This window comes from Lithobates pipiens, unplaced genomic scaffold, assembly GCF_037356315.1.
Source record: "Lithobates pipiens isolate NorthernLeopardFrog02 unplaced genomic scaffold, aLitPip1_a1.2 Scaffold_8, whole genome shotgun sequence".
Lineage (NCBI taxonomy): Eukaryota > Metazoa > Chordata > Amphibia > Anura > Ranidae > Lithobates > Lithobates pipiens.
The window spans coordinates 683464263-683489626 of record NW_027507903.1 but is presented as its reverse complement, the minus strand read 5'-3'; the positions used below and the strand labels follow the sequence as shown (position 1 = coordinate 683489626).

Genomic DNA, 25364 nt, shown 5'->3' with positions numbered 1-25364 from the left:
ATTCTTTTGAACAAGATTTATACAATTACAAGAGAGACATATTGTTAATATTAAAAGAAAGAAAATCCATTTTGAAATCTTTTACAATTTTCATTTAGTTGAGCTACGAGACTCTCAATTCCCTTCACCAATCATTGGCAGCTCTCGTTGTTGAACCACAGAACTCATTAAGATATAAAGATTGTAAAGGTGCCAAGTGCCTATCATCACAATCAATAATTATCCCAAATAATTATCACAATCAATAGTTATCAATAATAATCATCACAATCAATAATTATCCCAAATAATTATCACAATCAGTAGTTATCAATAATAATCATCACAATCAATAATTATCCCAAATAATTATCACAATCGATAATTATCAATAATAATCAATAATAATCATTGCAATCAATAATTATCCCAAATAATTATCACAATCGATAATTATCAATAATAATCATTGCAATCAATAATTATCCCAAATAATTATCCCAATCAATAATAATCATCACAATCAATAATTATCCCAAAATATTTCTAAAAGTTATTATTTATTGATTAGTTTAACATCTTAAAATAAATAAAAATTTTTAGAAATATTTTGGGATAATTATTTAACATAAAGTTAGGCATTTGGCACCTTTAACCCATTCGCTTCCAATAATGGGTTTCATATCTGAGCAGCAGTGGGAGATACACTTTTCTCTCCTCCATATCACATGCATCCCCTCCATGTTTCCCGGGATCCACGCTCCCATCGGTGGACCTAGGACAAGCATGGTGGTGGGTGCCTCCAGGTATGGGGGGTTGGAGGAGACCAACAAAGGTTCATTAACTGCCCCCCCCCCCTGGGTCTGTCACTTTCCCTAGCCACTGTGGTCACAATTTCTACCAATAACCCCAATGATAGGGGACCGTTCCTCTTAGTGACACCAAGATGGGGTACAGTTCATCCCAATGACACCAACAATGGGGAACAATTCCTCCCAATGACATCAATGATGGGGCACAATTCCTCCCAATCAAACAAATGATGGGGAAAAATTCCTCCCAATCACACCAATTAAGGGCAAAAATTCCTCCCACTGATGGGGCACAATTCCTCCCAATCACACCAATTACGGGGAAAAATTCCTTCCACTGATGGGGCATAATTCCTCTCAATGACACTAATGATGGGGCAAAACTCTCACTGACACCAAAAATGGGACATTGTTTACTCCAACTAATGCTGGGCCATTTTCTACTCCCGGTGGCCTCATTCTGCCCCCCCCTAAAGTCTGAAGGACAGTAAACTTTGTATAGAAAGTTTGGAGACTCCTGTCTTAAGTCATAGAGATGATCGGGATGTTCAGCTCTATGATAAGCCAGCAGAACCGCCGGCTTGGGTCCTGGGTTCTGTGGTGGGACAGGAGAGCCAAAAGAGGCACTGGAGGGTGTGGGGAAGGGGATGGATGACACCTTCCGCTGCCTGTAAAAGTGATCCAGCAGCTAATCAGCCACTGTGATTGCTTTTACATTGTAGAGCATTGCCAGCTCTAAAAAAAAAAAGGTACTGAAGTCATAACTACAGCCATGGCCCCGGTATAACCTCTCAAACTGCCACGGAGTACCAGTATGTCGTTTGGCAGAAAGTGGCAAAGAAAACCCCACAAAGGTTCTACTTGCAGCAAAAGGGTTACAATTCCTACCTGTTATTTATTTTGTGGTTCCGTATTTACTAGAAGGAAGGTGCAACACACTTAAGAAAATATATCCCAATATACGGTTGAGTAAATAAGAAATCTTATTGTTGATTTGGATGAAAATTAAATGATTGTTTTTAATGAAATTCAAAACCAGCAGTTGGGGCATCTTAAAAACAGAGAAATTGATTTACTAAAGGCAAACAGGTGGTATTGTTTGCAAGAGAATTTTCACTTAATTTAGTCAATGTGGTGACAATCCACTTTTCTAAGAATACTCAATCACATGCCTGGATAACACCTGTGTTTTTCTTGCAGATGATTGGATGATGGAAGTGAGCAGAGCTTCACCTATGAGTTTTCCATTGACCCAGAGTTGGACCACTCCAGTGTCGGAGTTCCAGGACACACAGATGTGTTCCAAACCAAGTGATAGATGTCAGCAGAGATGCACCTCATACACTAGGGAAAATTCCCTTGCAACGTAAACAGCTTATTTGCCTTTAGTATATCAACCTCAAGGTGTGTATTATAAGCTGATAGGCTGACATGACAGTTTGGGCTGGATAAGAACTTCCCCTTTGATTTCATAGACTAGAGACTTCCAATTAATGACATTTCCATTGAAGTCACCATAAAGGGCTTTCTGTACATCTTCGGAAGTCAGGATATTATCCCACATGTGAACATCACTTATTTCACCAACAAATGACTGCTTAGGATCAAACCCTCCACCAATAGAGTCTTGCTCCTGTCCCAGAACAATGCTGTCTTCAGGTGCGATAGAAGACCCTTTCATGGAGGCTTTTCTTGGGTAGAGCTTTCCATTGACCCAAAGCTGGATCACTCCAGTGTCGGAATCCCAAGTCACACAGATGTGCCTCCAGTCCAAAGACTCAGAGTCCATTTTAAAATGAGTGACTTCCTGGTTGATATGCATAGAAAAAGTGTTTGGAGGCTGTAAGAAGAAGAGAAAGGCGTTGTCCTTCCCGGGAGTAGCAAGAGAGAAGGTACTATAAGGACGGGAAAGGTCGGTATAAGAACGTAGACAGACGCTGACTTCCTGTAATGGTTTTGTAATTGTAGGTCTTAGAATGACATGAGCCGTGTTGGTTTCTTTAGGGAAGACGAAGACTTTGCCCTCCATGTCTAAGGAAGAAAACAGATAAAACTCATTACTGATACATATCAAAGCTTTAGATGATGAACGATAAACTCAACGTTAATTTATAGGTACTGGAATCATAATGAAAACTACTTGCCGACTGCAATATATATATATATATATATATATATATATATATATATATATATATATATATACGTTGCAGATTGCAACTGGTTTGCCTGCATTATGAATTAAGGTGTCAGTCATAACCCTCGTACTCTTGTGCAACCAGTGGCTCGCTTTCTTATTAGCTGCTGGAACACTTTCTGCCCCTCAGATGCCCATGCCCCCTCCCCTGGCCAATTGCTAGTGTTTCTCAGGCTTGCTGTTTCCGCCAGTTCATCCGAGAAACGATAAACGATCCGACTGTGCTCCCATAGGTGATCAAAGACTCTTTGATCATCTATGGGATACTAGGGATATGGGATACTAAGATACTAAGATACTCTTTGAACATCTCTATGGTTTGGAGGACCGAAGTGACGTCACTTCCAGTCAAGGTGGAATTAAATATATTTCCTGGTGCCTCCATGGCAGCATACCAATGATAACTCCGGCCCGGAGTCCTCCCCTCAGGATAGTTACTAGCTTATAAAAAGGAAACCCATATCCCCCCCAGCATTCTCCTTTTTTCCCTCATACCTGATGGATAGTCTTCTTACCTCTGCCTGGCGCAGCTTCCGTCTGGGTTCCGGCCTCTCCCAGTCTTGGGTTGCTAACAGCACTGAAAAGAGGGGAGCCCCTATCTATAAAATTCTATGGAATATGGGGTCTTTGGGGAATATTTCCTTTTTTTGCTTGCAGTTAGTAAAAAAAATAAAAAAATTAATAAATAAATAAATAAAAAAAAAATATATATATATATCATCTGAAATAAAGAAAAATAATATATATAAAAAAAAAAAAATCGTAGAATTAGATAATGACAATTTTTTTTTTTAGGAGACTTTTTTATTTCTTTCCTGTCCATTCTTTTAGCTTCTATTTCAGTCGTCTTTTCCGCCCTTACTTGCCTTCACAATTATGAGCCAGCCGGCGTTTGACCAAGACCCTCGCTTTCTTAGGTAAGGGCACATACATACAAAAAAAAAAAAAGAAAGAAAGGAATTAGACTAAAAGAGTGCCTTGGGCTGTTACTCTCGTTTCAGCACTATACACCAGAACACGTCTAACCAGACTTCTGGCCACCAAAGTGGACGCTCCCATCCAAGTTCAAGACACAGCCGTTCCGCTAGCTCTCATCATCAGTCTAAAAGGTCATCCTCCAAACGGCAGTGGTCAAGAAGCCCATCCAGGCGAGAGATCAAAGAGTGTAGGGCATGTGGAGCGACGCCTTTACCAGATAAACATATCTGCCAAAATTGCTTGCAGGGTTATGCGATTCAGGGGACCGAAGTTGAGCAGGTCACAGACCTTATTAAAAGAGTAGTCAAAGACTCCTTCACTGAACTAATGCAGGCGAACCCCTCTCCGCAGGGTTCCTCTGGCGGCCAGGTTCAGTCTCCTGCGTTATCCATTCCTGGCCCGTCTTTTGCAGCCCCTGCAGTCGCTACATCAAGCCCCCCTACCCGAGTTGGAGACAAAAGTGACTCGGAGGACTCCATAAATGAATCGGATCCATGTGGATTGTGGATTCCATTTTTTCGCTAGCGCAACTATTTGTATTGGCGGTTAAACAAGCCATCAGTTGGGAAGAAGCAGTAGAGCCTCCAAAAAAAAAAAAGCAAAGACTTTCTTTCCTTTCCTAAAGAAAAAACACAATTTTTTTCCCCTTCCTGGAAGAATTGAAAGATCTAGTGGAGGGTGAATGGAAAAAAAACGGACAAACGTTTTTCCTTGAATAGGCTACAGAAATTGTATCCTCTGGCAGATTCGGATGCGGCTTTCCTGGACACTCCTCCGGTAGTTGATGCGGTGGTAGTGCGGCTAGCAAAGAATATTAGCCTCCCTATGGAAGATTCGGCTTCCTTTAAGGACCCATTGGATAGACGAATAGATGCGGACCTGAAGAAGGCCTACCAGTTGGCCGGCGGAGCCTGCAGACCAGCGGTGGCCCTGGCTTCAGTCTCCAATGTGGTCAAAGTGTGGACGGAGAATATCAAGTAGGCTATTTGAGAAGATGTCCCCAAAGATGATATTATTAAAACTTTGGATGAGCTTAAAATATCGGCAGATTTTATTAGAGAGGCTGCAATAGACACCATGAGATATTCAGCCAGGGCAATGTTACATGCTGTTATGGCCAAAAGAGCATTGTGGCTAAAGCCGTGGGCAGCGAATGCGGCATCCAAACAAAATTGGTGCAAAATCCCATTTGATACTTTCCATGTGGGTAATGCGTATAGCACTGTCTATTTGGACGTAGTTATAGCTCTGGAGTATAATGGGGCCTTCCCCTGTAGTTGGCTTCACCGGGACGGAGAGGGTAGCTGGTGGTTAACCCACCCCCGATCCGTTCAAAGGCTTATCTGGGCTTTTTCCACTCCCTCCTATCTCAATGTTTTTCCTCTTTCAGTCCTAGCTGATTCCTCCTTTACACCCACCCTCCACTGTCCCCCCCCCTCCCCCCCCCTTTTTTTTTCCCTTTCCTCCTTCTCCCTCCCTCCCGCTATCTCTTAGGAACTATTAGCCAACTTACGCACCATGGCCGTCAGTGATGCAACAGTTAATGGTGACCAGGGGGCATGAGGCCACTTTGAACAAGCTTGAACGTAAGCAAGACTCTGCATGCTACGGGTTTCTCCTTGGCAACTTAGTGTCTGCAATATGCTTTTCTTAATTAACGCAACTGCAGTTTATGGTTGCTTATATGCAAGGTTGTATAAATGGTTAACGAGACACTGTACAGTTTACTATCTTTTTGTCTTTTTCTGTAACCCTGTTTTTGCTTATTGTTATCTTGGAAACATAATAAAATTCTAAAGTTAAAAAAAAAAAATCCCATTTGATGGGAAGGCCCTCTTCGGAGAGAAGCTGGAAAAGGCAATCTCGAGGGTGACTGGAGGAAAATCAAGGTTGCTCCCCCAGGATAGAAGGGTTAGGCATTCTCGAGTGGTGTCATCTAAATATCAGTGTATAGAAATAGAAATTCCAGCAACTTCCGGCAAAGTAGGGACTCCAAAGGGACTTGAAGAAGCACTCGGGCTACTTTCTTGAAAACAAATAAGCAAAGAAGTCTCCCCAGCACCCAGGAGGGTGCGAAGTCCTTTTGACAAGAGGCCATCCCCACCAGTAGGGGCCAGATTGAAGGAGTTTGCAGAAGCCTGGCTGCACAGATGCAGGGACCTGTAGGTAGTATCTACAGTCAGGTTCAGACATTTTTGGATGTTCCAAGAACAGCCCCCACAAGACTCATTCATTCAAACAAAGATCCCAACTTCACCTTTAAAAGGCAGAAGCTCTGCAAAGTTACCTTCAACTCCTGCTAGTGCAACAAGCGGTGATACCTGTCCCTCCCTCCGAAAGATTCACAGGGTTCTACTCTCCTCTCTTTTTTACCCCCAAAAGGGGTGGAGGCCAGTAGTGGATCTCAAAGGGTTAAATCGATTTATTCAGTTGGAATCCTTCAAGTTGGAATCATTACAGACAATCATACAGGCAGTTCAACCAGGAGACTGGATGATCTCGGTGGATTTGCAAGATGCGTATTTCCATGTGCCTGTGCTGCCAGCCTTCCAAAGGTTTTTGAGGGTGGCAGTAAGATCAACTCACGTTCAATTTCAGTGCCTTCCTTTTGGTCTGTGCACATCACCAAGAATATTCTCGAAGGTGTTGATTGCAGTTCTAGCACCCCTCAGAGAGAAGGGACTAATAAACACAGGGAAGAGGGCCCTGATCCCGACGCAAGCAATGGTTTATCTAGGTGTCCTCTTCGACACCAAGGCAGGCACAGTGTGCCTCCCTCCCCCAGAAAGTGACAGCGATCGCTCAGAAAATGTGCCACATAAGAACGCTATCTCACCTGTCGGTGTCAAATTACCTAAGTCTGATAGGGACCATGTCAGCTTGTATACCGATGGTGCCCTGGTCCCATTGGCATCTGAGGACTTTTCAATGGGGCTTTTTGACACAATGGAAGAGGAAGTCACTGTATCAAAGGATAGCGATATCGACATCCATGAAGAGGGGTCTGCTATGGTGGACAAAAGAAGACAACATCTCGAGGTCTCGCCTCCTACGGGGCCCCGCTTTGACCATCCTTACCACCGATGCTAAGGGGTGGGGGGCACACTGTGGTCACCTGGAGGTACAAGGGAGATGGGATATCCCCACAGAGGGAATAGTATTCAATATCCTGGAGCTGCGAGCGATATATTTGGCACTGATAAATTTGGAGGAACATGTATGTCAGAAACAGGTGCTGGTCCGTCTGGACAACAAAGTAGCGGTAGCATATATACAACGTCAAGGGGGAACTCACAGCTTCATGCTGTTGAGAGAGGTAGAGCCTATTATGTTGTGGGAAGAGAGAAATCTGGTGGATTTGAAGGCAATCTATCTCCTGGGCCGTTTGGATCAACAGACGGATCTCCTATCTCGCTGTTTCCCAGACAGCAACGAATGGTCGCTCCATCCGGCGGTGTTCAGGTGGATTGCGGGGTTACAGAAACCTCTGGAAATAGACCTATTCGCCTCCCCAATGAACGCAAAGTTGCCAAGGTTCCTGTCCCGCCTACCTCACCCTGGAGCAGAGGCGGTAGATACCTTATCGAGCCCGTAGCACTGAATTTCCTCCCAGACCATTGATTGCAAAAGTTCTGCTCAGATTATCAAGGGAGCCGGTCAGGGTTGTGACAGTTCTTCCCTATTTGCCAAAGAGGCCATGTTTCTCATGGACAATGAGCCTCAGTGTATGCCCCCTGGTCAAGATCCCAGTATTCCCGCAACTGCTCTCACAGGGAAAGTTTTTTCATCCGGCCCCATACAAGCTGAACTTACATGCCTGGATCTTGAACGGAAAATATTCCAATCCCTAGGATGTTCGGCTGGCGTAATTTCAACCCTATTAATGGCAAGGAAGCCCTCTACTAATTACATTTACTCAAAGATATGGGATAAGTTCAAACAGTTTGCGGAAGACAGACAGTTGAACCCAGCTGTGCCGTCCACCTCAGTAATCTTAGAATTCTTACAATCAGGCTTGGACTTGGGACTCAGCCTAAGCTCCCTAAAGGTCCAAGTGGCAGCTATTTCAGCGAGTACCCAGAGAAGATGGGCAGAAGATACACTCATCGTACAGTTCTTTAAGGCAGTCAAGAAGATTCGCCCACCGCTAAAACGTTCTTTTCCAGCCTGGGATCTACCTCTGGTTCTAGAAAGTCTAATGGCTCAACCGTTCATCCCATTGGATTCTGCTACACTTTGCAACCTAACCCTGAAAACGGTTTTCTTGGTGGCTATTACTTCAGGAAGAAGAGCCTCAGAGTTGCAAGTGTTGGGGGCAGAAAAATAGCACATAACCTTTTTTCCAGACAGGGTAGAACTACGGACAGTGCATGGTTTTGTCCCGAAAGTTTCTTCCTGTGCCACACTCTCTGAAGCCTGGGCACTACCAACCTTTACAGACCCACACTCTGGGGCGGTACAAGAACTGGACATTTCAAAAGTTTTATCATGCTACTTACAGGTCACGAGTCCCTTTAGGGCCTCGAATAGGCTATTCATAATACCATGGGGTAGGAATTAGGGATGAGCCGAACACCCCCCGGTTCAGTTCGCACCAAAACTTTCGAACGGACCCCACGTTCGTTACGAACGTTAGAACCCCATTGAAGTCTATGGGACTCGAACGTTCGAAATGGAAAGTGCTAATTTTAACGGCTAATATGCAAGATACTGTCCTAAAAAGGGTTTGGGGACCTGGCTCCTGCCCCAGGGGACTTGGGTCAATGCCTAAAATGTTTTTAAAAATGGCCGTTTTGGCGGGAGCACTGATTTTAATGACGATTAAAGTGAAAAAAAAGTGAAATATTCCTTTAAATATGGTGCCTGGGGGGTGTCTGTAGTATGCCTGTGAAGTGCCACGTGTTTCCCGTGTTTAGAACAGTCCCTGCACAAAATGACATTAAACGGAAATAACACCATTTAAAACTGCTTGCGGTTTTAATGTTATATCTGGTTCCTGCAATATGGTTGAAAATCATTCAGAAAAATGGCATGGGTAGCCCTCCCTGCCCATTACCAGCCTATTTGGGTCTTGTACGCATATTAAGGGGAACCCCGTACCCATATTAAAAAAAGGAAATGCGTGTGGCCCCCAGGCCCTATATACTCAGAACAGCAGTATACAGGCGGTGCAAACAAGACAGGGACTGTGTAGGTTTGTTGTGTTAAGTTGAATCTGTTTGTAATTTTCAACTGGTACATTTTTAAAGTGTAGCTCCAGTCAAAAAAAACTATTTTTAAGCTTTTTGGAAAACATAGGGAAGGGTTATCACCCCTGTATAATTTGTTTTGTCGTCCATCTTTTTTCATCTCACTTGCTGTTGTCTCTTTCCGTTTGCAAGTAGGAGATGTTTGTAAATTGGATGTTTGAAAGTAGGGGCCTGCCCTATATGCTCTGCAGAAATGGCGGAACAAGGTGTTGGTTTTGCCACAACATTGTAAGCCCTCAAAGTGACTCTTGGTGGGCACTGGAGCGCCCTGCTGTGAACGATTATATCAAGAATTGTAATTACATGCCATTGTTGAACAGTGGTAGAAAAATTGACCTTTGGTGGTTGTGGTGCTGGTGCCACAACACTATAAGTCCTCACCGTTACTCTGGGTGGGCACAGGAACGGGCCCTCCTGTGAAATATTATATCAAGAATTGTAATTACATGTCCCTGTTAAACAGGGGCAGAAAAATTGGGCCTTAGGCACTGGTGCCATCACACTGCAACCTCTGCCATATACTCTAGTTTTATTGAAGGAATTAGCCCTGCTGCAAAGCATTGTATCAAAAATTGTACTTAAACGCCCCTGTTAAACAGGGGCAGAAAAATTGGGCCTTAGGCACTGGTGCTGGTGCCATCACACTGCAACCTCTGCCATATACTCTAGTTTTATTGCAGGAATTAACCCTGCTGCAAAGCATTGCATCAAAAATTGTACTTAAACGCCCCTGTTAAACAGGGGCAGAAAAATTGGGCCTTACGCACTGGTGCTGGTGCCACCACACTGCAACCTCTGCCATATACTCTAGTTTTATTGCAGGAATTAGCCCTGCTGCAAAGCATTGCATCAAAAATTGTAATTGAACACCCCTGTTGAACAGGGGCAGAAAAATTGGGATGCTGGCATCACCCAGAACCAAAAATGTTCTTCCAACATATCAGCGGAGGAGGAAGAGGATAGACAATCAACATAACAGGACAGTCACTCAGCATCAGCATAGGCAGTCTTGAGGGGATGTGGTATTTCAAAAAAAATTATTCGGTTACATCAGCTTCAGGTGCTTGGTAGCTGTGGGTGATCCAAGACTGATTCATCTTGATGAAGGTCAGTCGATCAACTGATTCGGTGGACAGGCACACCCTGTGATCGGACACAAAGCCACCAGCAGCACTGAAGGTGCGTTCCGAAAGAACGCTGGATGCAGGACAGGCCAGTAGCTCAATTGCATACTGTGCAAGCTCTGGCCAGTGATCCATCCTCAAGACCCAGTAAGCCAGAGGATTTTCAGTGGGAAAGGTGTCCAAGTCTGACCTTGCCCCTAGGTATTCCTGCACCATGTAAATTAGACGCTGGCGATGGGTACTGGAACCAATCATACCTTGGGGCTGCGGACTAAAAAATTGTCTGAAAGCATCAGTCAGACGGCCACCTTCTCCACCGCTCCTTCTGACTGATGCCTCAGCAACACGTTGTCCAGGACCAGGAGTTTGTGACCTCCCAGTCTCTGGGAACGTGTTGCACAGAGCTTTCTGCAAGGCCTCCCAGAGATGTCTCATCCTCTGCTCCCTCTGCGATGGCAAGATAAGGTCGGCAACCTTACCCTTGTACCGTGGATCAAGGAGAGTGGCCAGCCAGTAATGGTCCCTCTCCTTGATCCGAAGAATACGAGGATCCTTCCGCAGGCTTAGCAGGATCAGGGAGGCCATGCAGCGTAGGTTAGCTGAGGCATTCGGTCCGGAGTCCTCTGGGTCACTAAGGACAACATGATCCGCAGCTACCTCCTCCCAGCCACGTACAAGTCCACGTGTTTCTTGGGACTGTAAATCATCCCTATAAGACTGCTGCTGATGCTGATGCTGAGTGTCAGCCTCCACCTCCATGCTGACACAATCATCCTCCTCCTCCTCTTCCTCCTCCTCACCCTCTTCCTGTGTGATGGGTGGCACAGCAGGAACACTGTCTGGATAAAGGGGGCCTTGAGAGGCAAGGAAGTCCTCCTCTTCCTGCCTCTGTTCTGCCTCAAGTGCCCTGTCCATTATTCCACGCAGCGTATGCTCCAAGAGGTGGACAAGAGGTACAGTGTCACTGATGCATGCACTGTCACTGCTCACCATCCTTGTGGCCTCCTCAAACGGTGACAGGACAGTGCATGCATCCCTGATCATGCCCCACTGGCGTGGTGAGAAAAAACCAAGCTCCCCTGACCCTGTCCTGGTGCCGTAGTCGCACAGGTACTCATTGATGGCCCTCTGCTGCGTGTGCAGCCGCTGCAGAATGGCCAATGTTGAGTTCCATCTGGTGGGCATGTCACATGTAAGCAGGGGTACCTGCCCAAGAACCGCTGCACCACCAGGTTAAGGACGTGAGCTACACAGGGCACATGGTTGGTGCCATTGTCGCAAACCACCATTCCTGGCTTAAGCTGGCGTGGCGTCAACCACCTCTCGGCCTGCCCCTGCAGAGCTGACAAAACATCCGCCCCAGTGTGGCTCCTGTCCCCCAAACAAACCAGCACAAGCACGGCATGGCATCGTTTTGCCTGCGTACTTGTGTAGCCCCTGGAATGCCTACGGAGCACCGCTGGTTCTGAGGACAGAGCACTGGAAGAGGCCATGGAGGAAGAAGAAGAGGAGGGGGTGGAGGAGAGAGGTGTGTCACAACCAATAGTAGCATTTTGGAGGCGTGGTGGCGGAACAACCTCCAACACTACTGCACCTTGTCCTGCATCCTTCCCAGCAGCCAGAAGAGTGACCCAATGGGCCGTGAAAGACAGGTAACGTCCCTGTCCATGCCTGCTGGACCATGAGTCAGCGGTAATATGCACCTTACCGCTGACCGCCCTATCCAGCGAGGCAAGGACATTGCCTTCCACATGCCGGTAGAGAGCCGGAATCGCCTTCCGTGAGAAAAAGTGGCGTTTGGGGACCTGCTACTGAGGAACCGCACATTGTACAAACTCACGGAAGGGGGCCGAGTCTACCAACTGAAAAGGCAGCAGTTGAAGTGCTAGCAATTTAGCCAAGCTAGCATTCAACCGCTGGGCATGTGGATGGCTGGGAGTGAACTTCTTCCGCCGGTCCAGCAGCTGGGGCAGGGACATTTGCCTGCTATAATCGGATGTGGATGTACCACTAGCAGAGTTCCCAGAAGCACTTGGCTGTGACACACCTAATTCTACACCTTCATTCCTCTCAGAGCAGGTTTCAGAGAGGACTGAAGGTCTAGTGGGGTTGGAGATGCCAGCTGAAGAGGAGCAAGGAGAGGTCCGCTTTGTTCTTTGGTGTGGGTCTTTGAGGTACGCTTGCCAATGAGCTGCATGGCAGGTCAACATATGTCTGGTCAAGCATGTGGCGCCCAAGCGGCTGATGTTTTGGCCACGTGAGATACGCTTGAGACATGTGTTGCAAATAGCAGCGGTGCGATCTGATGCACTCGTCTCAAAATAGGCCCACACCAAAGAATTTTTAGAATAATGCACAGAGGAATCGCTCTGCGCAGGCGGAGCTCTGCGGTGTGATTCAGTCGGTGTGCTGCCCCTAAGCTTGCCCCCGGAGGGCATCCTGCCTCGTTGGACATGTGCCGCCTCCTCCTCCTCCTCCCTCCTTCCAGGCACCCACGTGGAGTCAGTGCCCTCATCATCCCCTCCCTCTTCATCGCTGTAGCAAACCTGGCAGTATGCTGCAGCTTGTGGAACATGACTGCCAGATTGCTGTCCTTCTTGAGCATCCCCTCTCTCTGCGCTCACGCTACTGCCTTCCTCTAGCTGAGTGTCATCATCAGAGCCCACCAAACACTGGGCATCCTCCTGGAGCATGTACCCAACCCTGTGCTCAAAGAGTTCAGGAGACTCCTCAGGAGGACGTGGTGGGTCTAGGGAAGGAGTCACTGATGATGACATTGAGAGGAGGGAAGACGATGCGTTGGCAGCTGCTTTGCTACTACCCTGAGACTGGGTGAGAGAGGATGAGGAGGATGAAGAGGGCTTGGTCATCCACTCTACCAAGTCGTTGGCATGTTGCGGTTCAACATGTCCAGCTGCAGAAAAGAAGGACAAGCGTGTCCCATGGCCACGTGCTGATGACAATGCACCGCGTCCACGACCAGCACTGTTGTCTCTAGACACAGAGCCAGCTTGCCCTCTTTTATCGGCTCGCGCCTGTCTGCCTCTCCTTGCTGGCCTTCCAAACATGGTAATGGCCTGAAGGGAGTTGGGTAAAACAGTAGTTGGGTAATTTATATTGTGCTGGAGGCACACAACACCCACTAACTCCTGCAGATGCCTTTTTTATAGAACAGCAGAGTTAAAGGGGTATATACAGATGTATACTGTGCTGTGCTGGAAGCACACACAACTTCCAATAACTCCTGCAGATGACAATTGGGCCCAAATAGAGAACAGCTATGTAGGTGGATTATAGCGGTATGTACTGGGTACAGAGCACGCAGACAGCACGCACTATCTCCTCCTGACACTACTGACTGCAAGCTCTATTATTAAAGATGGACCACTAGCTATATAGGTGAGGTGAATATCACGGTGTATACTGCGGTCAGGGCACGCAGACAATAACCAGAAAACAGCAGAGTTAAAGGGGTATATACAGATGTATACTGTGCTGTGCTGGAGGCACACACAACTTCCAATAACTCCTGCAGATGGCAATTGGGCTCAAATAGAGAACAGCTATGTAGGTGGATTATAGCGGTATGTACTGGGTACAGAGCACGCAGACAGCACGCACTATCTCCTAACACTACTGACTGCAAGCTCTATTATTAAAGCTAGATCACTAGCTATATAGGTGAGGTGAATATAGTGGTCTATACTGCGGTCAGGGCACAGACAGTAACCACTACACAAGAGCAAGATAGGAAATCAGCCAAAAACGATTGGTGTGTAACTGTGTTGAAGGTACACAGAACACCCACTGCTTCAGATGCCAACACACTACACGAGGCCGCCTCAAAGGCGGCCTTATATAGTGTGGGGCGTGCACTACACAGCCTAAACTATGATTGGCCACAGGCAGGATGCCTGTGGCCAACCATGGCTCTCCTCGCTGCTGGCGCTGCGATTGGCCAAGCATGCGGGGTCACAGTGCATGCTTGGCCAATCACGAGCCAGCAATGCACTGCGCCATCGCAGTGCATTGTGGGCCGTGCGCGCCACACGAATTTTGACGCGAACGGACCAAGAGTTCGGATTTCGCCAAACGGACGAACAGCCAATGTTCGAGTCGAACGTACGTTTGACTCGAACACGAAGCTCATCCCTAGTAGGAATAAAGGGAAAGAAGCCACATCTAGGACTATCGCCTCTTGGATCTGCAAATGAATTCAAAAGGTTTATAGGGCAAAAGGGTTGGATCCGCCGGCGGTCAGAGCTCATTCCACTAGAGCTGTTTCGTCCTCATGGGCGGCAAGGGCATGCCTATCTTTAGAGACTATCTGCAAGGCAGCCACATGGACGTCGCCAAATACGTTCATGCTTCACTACAGAATTGACCCAGGGGCACTAACTTCGGTGGAATTTGGTAGAAGGACTATTGAGTCAGCCCTGGCATTGCCTTAAATAACGTTTTCCTTTTGAGGCATTACCCACCCTGGTTTTAGCTATTCATTGTATCACTGGTATGCTGCCATGGAGGCACCAGGAAAACGGAAAATTGTTTCATATTTACCGTAATTTTCCTTTCCTGGTGCCTATCCATGGCAGCATACATACCCTCCCTGGTATTCAATATAATTGAAGAATGCTAGGTTTGGGTTTCCTTTTTATAAGCTAGTAACTATCCTGAGGGGAGGACTCCAGGGCGGAGTTATCACTGGTATGCTGCCATGGATAGGCACCAGGAAAGGAAAATTACGATAAGTATGAAACATTTTTCTGTTTTTTTTTCTCTTTTTTAAAGCATGATCTTTTGCCTTTAAAGGGAAAGAAGAGATTTGGGGTCTTTTTGACTCCAGATCTCTCTATAAATAGAAACTGTCATCCTTATCTCTATTACAAGGGATGTTTACATAACAAAAAATATTAAAAGGGACAGTGTAAAAAAAAAAAATTAAATTAAAGCATGCAGAAGTGAATGCATATGTAAACGGTGTTTGTACCACACATGTGAGGTATCGCCGTTAACGTTATAGCGAGAGCAATAATTCTAGTGCTAGATCTCCTCTGTAACTCTAAACTGGTAACCTGTAAAGGCGTTTAAATCATCACCTACGGAGATTTTTAAGTGACATAGTTTGTCGCTATTAGGGTTGGGCGGAACACCCCCCCCCCTCCGGTTTGGTTTGCACCAGAACATACCGAACAGGCAAAAAATTTGTTTGAACACACAAACACTGTTAAAGTCTATGGGACACGAACATGAATAATCGAAAGTGCTAATTTTAAAGGCTTATATGCAAGTTATTGTCATAAAAAGTGTTTGGAGACCCGGGTCCTGCCCCAGTATCAATGTAATTTTATTTTTATTTTTTAACGTTAACAGTGAGTTTTTTTAATGCTTAAAGTGGAACAATAAAAATTTAATATTCCTTTAAATATTGTGCTGGGGGGGGGTGTCTATAGTAGGCCTGTAAAGTGGCGCATTTTTTCCGTGTTTAGCACAATACCACAGCAAAATAACATTTTGGAAAGGAAAGGAAAAATTGTCATTTAAAACTGATCGCGGCTATAATGAATTGTCGGGTCTCGGCAATACAGATAAAACTCATTGAAAAAAAAAAAAGAGCATGGGACCCCCCCCAGGATCCCATGCTCTTACTAACCAGGGGGCCCCGCCCCCCTCTGATGCCACGGAGAAGCCATGGGGAAGTCCCCGCGTGTCAGAGGGGGGCAGGGTCAACCAGGTACGTCACCGAGTGGCCCCGCCCTCAGTTATATAAGAACTGTCAAAGGCTATGAAGCGTCGCACGGCGGGAGCCGCCCATAGCTCTTAAAGGCCTTTTTTTTTTCTTTTTTTTAAATTACAATTTTTTTTGTTGTTGTTATTGCATTTTAGTGTAAATATGAGACGTGAGGTATTTTTGACCCCCCAGATCTCATATTTAAGAGGACCTGTCATGCTTTTTTTTTTCTATTACAAGGGATGTTTACATTTCTTGTAATAGGAATAAAAGTGACACCATTTTGAAAATAGTGTAAAAAATAAAAATAAAAAAAATTGTAAACGCACCCCGTCCCGACAAGCTCGCGTGCAGAAGCGAACGCATATGTGAGCAGCGCCTGCATATGAAAACGGTGTACAAGCCACACATGTGAGGTATCACCGCGATCGGTAGAGCGAGAGCAATAATTCTAGCCCTAGACCTCCTCTGTAACTCAAAACATGCAACCTGTAGAATTTTTTTTAACCGTTGCCTATGGAGATTTTTAAGGGTAAAAGTTTGTTGCCATTCCACGAGCGGGCGCAACTTTGAAGCGTGACATGTTGAGTATCAATGTAGTCGGCGTAACATTATCTTTCACAATATATAAAAAAAAAAGGGACTAACTTTACTGTTGTCTTGTTTTTTAATTCACAAAAGTGTATTTTTTCCAAAAAAAGGGCGCTTGTAAGACCGCTGCGCAAATACGGTGTGACAGAAAGTATTGCAACAACCGCCATTTTATTTTCTAGGGTGTTAAAAAAATTTTTTATAATATTTGGGCTGTTCTAAGTCATTATCTAGAAAGAAAAAACTGTTTTTAACTTGTAAACAACAAATCTCAGAAAGAGGCTCGGGGCTTAATAACAGAAGGCCTTGTTCTCATTGGATAAAAAGATTTTCTATGAATGGAACTGATGCTACGACTCTCTAAACTGCTCAGTCCCCACTGACACACTTATTAACCACTTTCAGACCGGACCATTTTGCTGGTAAATGACCAGAGGTCTTTTTACAATTTGGCACTGCGCTGCTTTAACTGGTAATTGCGCGGTCATGCAATGTTGTACCCAAACAAATTTGCGTCCTTTTCTTCCCACAAATAGAGCTTTCTTTTGATGGTATTTGATTGCCTCTGCGATTTTTATTTTTTGCGATATAAACGTAAAAAGACCGCAAATTTTGAAAAAAAATGATATTTTCTACTTTTTGTTATTAGAAAAATCCAATAAACTCAATTTTAGTCATACATTTAGGCCAAAATGTATTCAGCCACATGTCTTTGGTAAAAAAAAAGTCAATAATTGTATATTTATTGGTTTGCGCAAAAGTTGTCACATCTACAAACTAAGGTACGTTTTCTGGAATTTACGCAGCTTTTAGTTTACGACTGCCTATCTCATTTCTTGAGGTGCTAAATTGGCAGGGCAGTACAAACCCCCCCCAAATGACCCCATTTTGGAAAGTAGACCCCCTAAGGAAATTGATAAGAGGCATGTTGAGCCCATTGAATATTTTATTTTTTTGCCTCAAGCGATTGAATAATGACAAAAAAAAAATATTTTTTTTACACAAAGTTGTCACTAAATGATATATTGCTCACACATGCTATGGGCATATGTGAAATGACACCCCAAAATAAATTCTGCTGCTTCTCCTGAGTACGGGGATACCACATATGTGGGACTTTTTGGGAGCCTAGCCGCGTACGGGGCCCCGAAAACCAAGCACCGCCTTCAGGCTTTCTAAGGGCGTAAATTTTTGAGTTCACTTCTCACTACCTATTACAGTTTTGAAGGCCATAAAATGCCAAGATGGCACAAAACCCCCACAAATGACCCCATTTTAGAAAGTAGACACCCCAAGCTATTTGCTGAGAGGCATGTTGAGTCCATGGAATATTTTATATTTTGCCACAAGTTGCGGGAAAATTACAAACTTTTTTTTTTTTTTTTTTTTTTTTCACAAAGTTGTCACTAAATGATATATTGCTCACGCATGCCATGGGCATATGTGAAATAACACCCCAAAATAAATTCTGCTGCTTCTCCTGAGTACGTGGATACCACATATGTGGGACTTTTTGGGAGCCTAGCCGCGTACGGGGCCCCGAAAACCAAGCACCGCCTTCAGGCTTTCTAAGGGCGTTACAGTTTTGAAGGCCATAAAATGCCAAGATGGCACAAACCCCCCCCAAATGACCCCATTTTGGAAAGTAGACACCCCTAAATTTAGGGGTACACTAGTGAGACTAGGTAATAAATGGCGGGTGCCCTGAAACTATAAAAAATAACTAACCAACCAGCGTCACCTGTAACAGTTATATGGTGATCACTGGTGAAAGGGTTAACTAGGGGGCAATCAGGGGGCTTTATGCGGTAGTATATGGGGGTCCCTGGCGCTATAAAAAGCTGCGGCGAACCTAAATACCTACCTGCCTAACTAGCGTCACCTGTGACACTAATACAGCGATCAGAAAAACGATCGCTTATTAGGCTGGGTTCACACTGGAGCGATGCGGGAACGCCACGAATGCGCGGCGGGTTCCCGCATCGCATGCCTCCCGGCGGCAGCTCACACTGCCCTATGCGAACTGCTGGGAGTGTCAGTGAAATGTTAATGACACCCCCAGATCAGTTCGCATATCGCAGTGCGATCTGCAAACTTGGATCGCATGGTGTGAACACCCATGCGATTCAATTCTGCTGCGGACCAAAAAAGGGTCCCGTGCGAGTTTGCGGCGGGTGCGGCGGGTGCAATGCGAATTCAGCCATACTATCTGTATAGCTGAACTCGAATCGCACAGAGATCGGATGTGATTTGCACTGCAGTGCGGTGCGAATCACATTCGTTCTCATAAACCGCTGCAATGTGAACCCAGCCTTAGTGACACTGGCGACGGGGGGTGATCACGGGGTTAAACCTTTATTGGGGGGGTTAGGGGGTACCTTAGAACTAAAGGGGGCTAACCCTAACTGCCCTAACAGTTATTAGTCACAAATGACACCCGCCGGGTGATCAGGGGGTTAAACCTTTATTAGGTAATAAATGGCGGGTGCCCTGAAACTATAAAAAAATAACTAACCAACCAGCGTCACCTGTAACAGTTATATGGTGATCACTGGTGAAAGGGTTAACTAGGGGGCAATCAGGGGGCTTTATGCGGTAGTATATGGGGGTCCCTGGCGCTATAAAAAGCTGTGGCGAACCTAAATACCTACCTGCCTAACTAGCGTCACCTGTGACACTAATACGGCGATCAGAAAAATGATCGCTTATTAGGCTGGGTTCACACTGGAGCGATGCGGAAACGCCACGAATGCGCGGCGGGTTCCCGCATCGCATGCCTCCCGGCGGCAGTTCACACTGCCCTATGCGAACTGCTGGGAGTGTCAGTGAAATGTTACTGACACCCCCAGATCAGTTCGCATATCGCAGTGCGATCTGCAAACTCGTATCGCATGGTGTGAACACCCATGCAATCCGATTCTGCTGCGGGCCAAAAAAAGGGTCCCGTGCGAATTTGCGGCGGGTGCGGCGGGTGTGGCGGGTGCGGCGAATGGCTGAACTCGAATCGCACAGAGATCGGATGTGATTTGCACTGCAGTGCGGTGCGAATCACATTCGTTCTCATAAACCGCTGCAATGTGAACCCAGCCTTAGTGACACTGGCGACGGGGGGTGATCACGGGGTTAAACCTTTATTGGGGGGGTTAGGGGGGCACATTAGAACTAAAGGGGGCTAACCCTAACTGCCCTAACAGTTATTACAGTCACAAATGACACCAATGCAAAAAAAAAAAAAAATGACATTGGTGTCACTGTGACTGGGGGGCAGGGGTAATTGGGGGGGTGATCGGGGGGGTGTGAGTGTGCCTGGCATGTTCTACTGTGTGTGTAGAGTGTTGGTGCAACTCACCGATCCGCTCTCCTCCGTGTCGGAACGAAAAATACCGACACGGAGGAGAGAATACATCACTTCCTCTCCTGTGTTTACATTACAGGAGAGGAAGTGATGTCACGGGGGATTTCTATTCATCGGGAGCGATCGCGAGGGGGTGGCCATGAATGAATGGCCGCCCCCTCGTCCCGGATCGCTCCCGGACGAAAACCGACCGCCGCAGGCACCGGGCGGGGGCCCGATCGGGCCCCCGACCGGCGGGAAGGCAGGGACGTACATGTACGCCCATATGCCTGCCCGTGCCATGCTGTCGACGTACATCGTCGTGCGGCGGCCGGCAACTGGTTAAAGACCATTGGCACCTGTAGATTTAAGCCCCCGTACACACGGTCGGATCTTTCCAAACAACAAACTCCGTCAGATTTTTTCCTACGGATTCTGTCCGAAACTGGTGTTGCATACACACGGTCAGACAAAGTTGTCGGAAAATCCAATCGTTCAGGAACACGATGGCGTCCGTTCGTTACGACGGGACTACGTTCAGGCTAGTAGCCAATAGCTTTGGTCTAGGAATTTGTTCTGAGCATGCGTGGCACTTTGTGCGATCAGGATTCACTACAAACGATCGGAAAAAGTCAGATTGGATTTTGCTGTCGGAAAATTTGAGGCTCTGGAAAAAGTCTGATAGAGCCCACACACGTTCGGATTTTCCAACAATATAATCCGATCGGACCTTTTCCATCGGAATTTTCGACCGTGTGTACGGGGCGCTAAGAGTTAGGCTATCACTCTAAGCCCTTGTACACACAGTCGGACATTCTGACAACCAAATCCGTTGGATTTTGTCCGACTTATTTTGTCTGAAACTGTTGCATACACACGGACAGTCCGATCGGATCATGTTGTCGAAAAATTTTATAGCCCTGCTTTAAAACTTTGTTGGTCGGATATTCTGATGGAAAGAGTCTGATGGAGCCCACACGCGGTCGGATTATCCGACAACACGGTCCGATCGGACATTTTCCGTCAGAGTGTTCGACCGTGTGTACAAGGGTTAAGAATGCACAGGAATAAGGCCACAACCAGCTTAACAGTAAATCAGTTGAATGTATTAAAGCAGTTCAATGTAATAAGGTGCAATTGAACAAACAGATGAATGCATAGACAAAAGAGCACAACAAATGGACAACAAATCACCTAGAGAATATATAGCGATGCTAACTCAAATCTTATTTGGGTAACTATAGTGTCTAAACAATGTCAACCAGTTCAAAGCAATATAAATGGTTCTGGTGTACACTATGCACATATAGCCCCAGTAAGGCATGGGCATACCCGGCTTTAGGGTTGGGGTACCCCTGAAGGTGGTTCGTACCTGAAGTCAAGTATTTTAATGTTGGCTTCCATTGGGGCCCTTCCATCTTTAGGTGGTGCATGTCCCTTTTGGAGCGTGGTTGGATGATGGGAGATAGGTTGCTAAGTGGAGAAGTCTCTGTTTGTGCTAACAGAGTGTGGAGGGCATGTAGGACATGTAGTTCAGCTAACTACTTCCTAGCAGGTGGCTATACAGGTCCCAATTGCTTGGTGGTCAGCAGCTCACAGTGATCAGGTCCAAGATCCTCAAACAGATCACAGTCTCTCAGCTCAGACCCTGAAGATGCAGTGATTCTCTCTCTCAATTCTCAGTCTCTAAAGGCAGATCCAGCAGGCTCGAGTGCAGGTCTTAACTCAAGTCATGGCTCAGACCTTACCCAGCTCCCGGCTCTCTGGATGATCTAAGGGCTCTCTGGAACTGGATGATTCTAAGGGCTCTCTGGGACTGAATGATCTAAGGGCTCTCTGGGACTGAATGATCTAAGGGCTCTCTGGGACTGAATGATCTAAGGGCTCTCTGTGACTGGATGATCTAAGGGCTCTCTGGGACTGGATGATCTAAGGGCTTTCTGGGACTGGATGATCTAAGGGCTCTCTGGAACTGGATGATCTAAGGGCTCTCTGGAACTGGATGATCTAAGGGCTCTCTGGAACTGGATGATCTAAGGGCTCTCTGGAACTGGATGATCTAAGGGCTCTCTGGAACTGGATGATTCTAAGGGCTCTCTGGGACTGGATGATCTAAGGGCTCTCTGGGACTGGATGATCTAAGGGCTCTCTGGAACTGGATGATCTAAGGGCTCTCTGGGACTGGATGATCTAAGGGCTCTCTGGAACTGGATGATCTAAGGGCTCTCTGGAACTGGATGATCTAAGGGCTCTCTGGGACTGGGTGATCTAAGGGCTCTCTGGAACTGGGTGATCTAAGGGCTCTCTGGAACTGGGTGATCTAAGGGCTCTCTGAGACTGGGTGATCTAAGGGCTCTCTGGAACTGGATGATCTAAGGGCTCTCTGGAACTGGATGATCTAAGGGCTCTCTGGAACTGGATGATCTAAGGGCTCTCTGGAACTGGATGATCTAAGGGCTCTCTGGGACTGTATGATCTAAGGGCTCTCTGGAACTGGATGATCTAAGGGCTCTCTGGAACTGGATGATCTAAGGGCTCTCTGGAACTGGATGATCTAAGGGCTCTCTGGGACTGGGTGATCTAAGGGCTCTCTGGGACTGGGTGATCTAAGGGCTCTCTGGAACTGGGTGATCTAAGGGCTCTCTGGAACTGGGTGATCGAAGGGCTCTCTGAGACTGTGTGATCTAAGGGCTCTCTGGAACTGGATGATCTAAGGGCTCTCTGGAACTGGATGATCTAAGGGCTCTCTGGAACTGGATGATCTAAGGGCTCTCTGGAACTGGATGATCTAAGGGCTCTCTGGAACTGGATGATCTAAGGGCTCTCTGGAACTGGGTGATCTAAGGGCTCTCTGGAACTGGGTGATCTAAGGGCTCTCTGGAACTGGATGATCTAAGGGCTCTCTGGAACTGGATGATCTAAGGGCTCTCTGGAACTGGATGATCTAAGGACTCTCTGGAACTGGATGATCTAAGGACTCTCTGGGACTTGATGATCTAAGGGCTCTCTGGGACTGGATGATCTAAGGGCTCTCTGGAACTGGATGATTCTAAGGGCTCTCTGGGACTGGATGATCTAAGGGCTCTCTGGGACTGGATGATCTAAGGGCTCTCTGGAACTGGATGATCTAAGGGCTCTCTGGAACTGGATGATCTAAGGGCTCTCTGGGACTGGGTGATCTAAGGGCTCTCTGGGACTGGGTGATCTAAGGGCTCTCTGGAACTGGGTGATCTAAGGGCTCTCTGGAACTGGGTGATCTAAGGGCTCTCTGAGACTGTGTGATCTAAGGGCTCTCTGGAACTGGATGATCTAAGGGCTCTCTGGAACTGGATGATCTAAGGGCTCTCTGGGACTGTATGATCTAAGGGCTCTCTGGAACTGGATGATCTAAGGGCTCTCTGGAACTGGATGATCTAAGGGCTCTCTGGGACTGGGTGATCTAAGGGCTCTCTGGGACTGGGTGATCTAAGGGCTCTCTGGAACTGGGTGATCTAAGGGCTCTCTGGAACTGGGTGATCTAAGGGCTCTCTGAGACTGTGTGATCTAAGGGCTCTCTGGAACTGGATGATCTAAGGGCTCTCTGGAACTGGATGATCTAAGGGCTCTCTGGAACTGGATGATCTAAGGGCTCTCTGGAACTGGATGATCTAAGGGCTCTCTGGAACTGGATGATCTAAGGGCTCTCTGGAACTGGGTGATCTAAGGGCTCTCTGGAACTGGGTGATCTAAGGGCTCTCTGGAACTGGATGATCTAAGGGCTCTCTGGAACTGGATGATCTAAGGGCTCTCTGGAACTGGATGATCTAAGGACTCTCTGGAACTGGATGATCTAAGGACTCTCTGGAACTGGATGATCTAAGGACTCTCTGGGACTTGATGATCTAAGGGCTCTCTGGGACTGGATGATCTAAGGGCTCTCTGGAACTGGATGATTCTAAGGGCTCTCTGGGACTGGATGATCTAAGGGCTCTCTGGGACTGGATGATCTAAGGGCTCTCTGGAACTGGATATTCTAAGGGCTATCATTCAACGAGCAGAGCTTCCAATGGATAAATGGAAAGAGCTCAGCTCTTCCTTGTGGAACCTCTTTAAATAACAGAGAGATGGAATATCAGAGAAGATGGAATATTACACATTACTGATTTCTACTAGTAGTAAGTGTGCTCAGGATCTACTACCTACCTTCCTGTGCAAGAGACATTGGGACCACCAACAGCAACACCAGCACACTCAGCTTCATTGCCCTGCCCTGAGAAAATACAAAATTATAAAAAAAAAACAAATCATGACTGTTTAACAATATATCAACATTTATTTTACTAGACAAAGGATTGGACTATATGGACATCCTCTTATATTAGTGGAAATGGCTATATAAGTCAAAAGCATTACCAACTCAATGCCACCCCCCCCCCCCCTTTTTTTATTAGATATATATCTATATACATATTTTTCCGTTTATTTTATTGTCATGTATTTTATCCTGTCCTTAGTAATTTGGGTTCTTTAGCTCCAGTACAGCCTACCTTGTCCTATGTGTGGTCCAGTGTCCAATTTAGACATGTGCGCCATCAATACATTTTTTTTTGTATTAGCCGTTAATTCGTATCTAGTAATTCGTGTCCAAAATTCTATTTTGATTCGTACGAAATACAAATTTTCGTTCGTAAACTTTTCGTTAACAATTACGAACCTTTGTTATGATGAATTTATCATTATTATGAGGGGTTCCCACCATCCCTGTGCTGTGCTCATTATGAGGGATTCCACCATCCCTGTGCTGTGCTCATTATGAGGGCCCCCACCATCCCTGTGCTGTGCCCATTATGAGGGGCCCCCACCATCCCTGTGCTGTGCTCATTATTAGGGGTTCCACCATCCCTGTGCTGTGCTCATTATGAGGGCCCCCACCATCCCTGTGCTGTGCTCATTATGAGGGGTTCCACCATCCCTGTGCTGTGCTCATTATGAGGGCCCCCACCATCCCTGTGCTGTGCTCATTATGAGGGGCTCCACCATCCCTGTGCTGTGCTCATTATGAGGGCCCCCACCATCCCTGTGCTGTGCCCATTATGAGGGGCCCCCACCATCCCTGTGCTGTGCTCATTATGAGGGGTTCCACCATCCCTGTGCTGTGATCATTATGAGGGCCCCCACCATCCCTGTGCTGTGCCCATTATGAGGGGCCCCCACCATCCCTGTGCTGTGCTCATTATGAGGGGTTCCACCATCCCTGTGCTGTGCTCATTATGAGGGCCCCCACCATCCCTGTGCTGTGCTCATTATGAGGGGTTCCACCATCCCTGTGCTGTGCTCATTATGAGGGCCCCCACCATCCCTGTGCTGTGCTCATTATGAGGGGCTCCACC

General features: G+C 46.5%; 1 protein-coding gene across 1 annotated transcript; it reads right to left on the bottom strand.

Annotated features, from left to right (window-relative positions):
* Positions 1–569: 569 nt before the first annotated feature.
* LOC143962151 (C-reactive protein-like) lies at positions 570–24259 on the bottom strand. Its single transcript, XM_077471482.1, has 2 exons — positions 24178–24259; positions 570–2822 (listed from the first exon to the last, which is right to left on the bottom strand). The coding sequence occupies exons 1-2, from the start codon at positions 24233–24235 to the stop codon at positions 2203–2205; spliced, it is 678 nt and encodes a 225-aa protein (XP_077327608.1). The 5' UTR covers positions 24236–24259; the 3' UTR covers positions 570–2202.
* Between the last annotated feature and the right edge of the window lie 1105 nt (positions 24260–25364).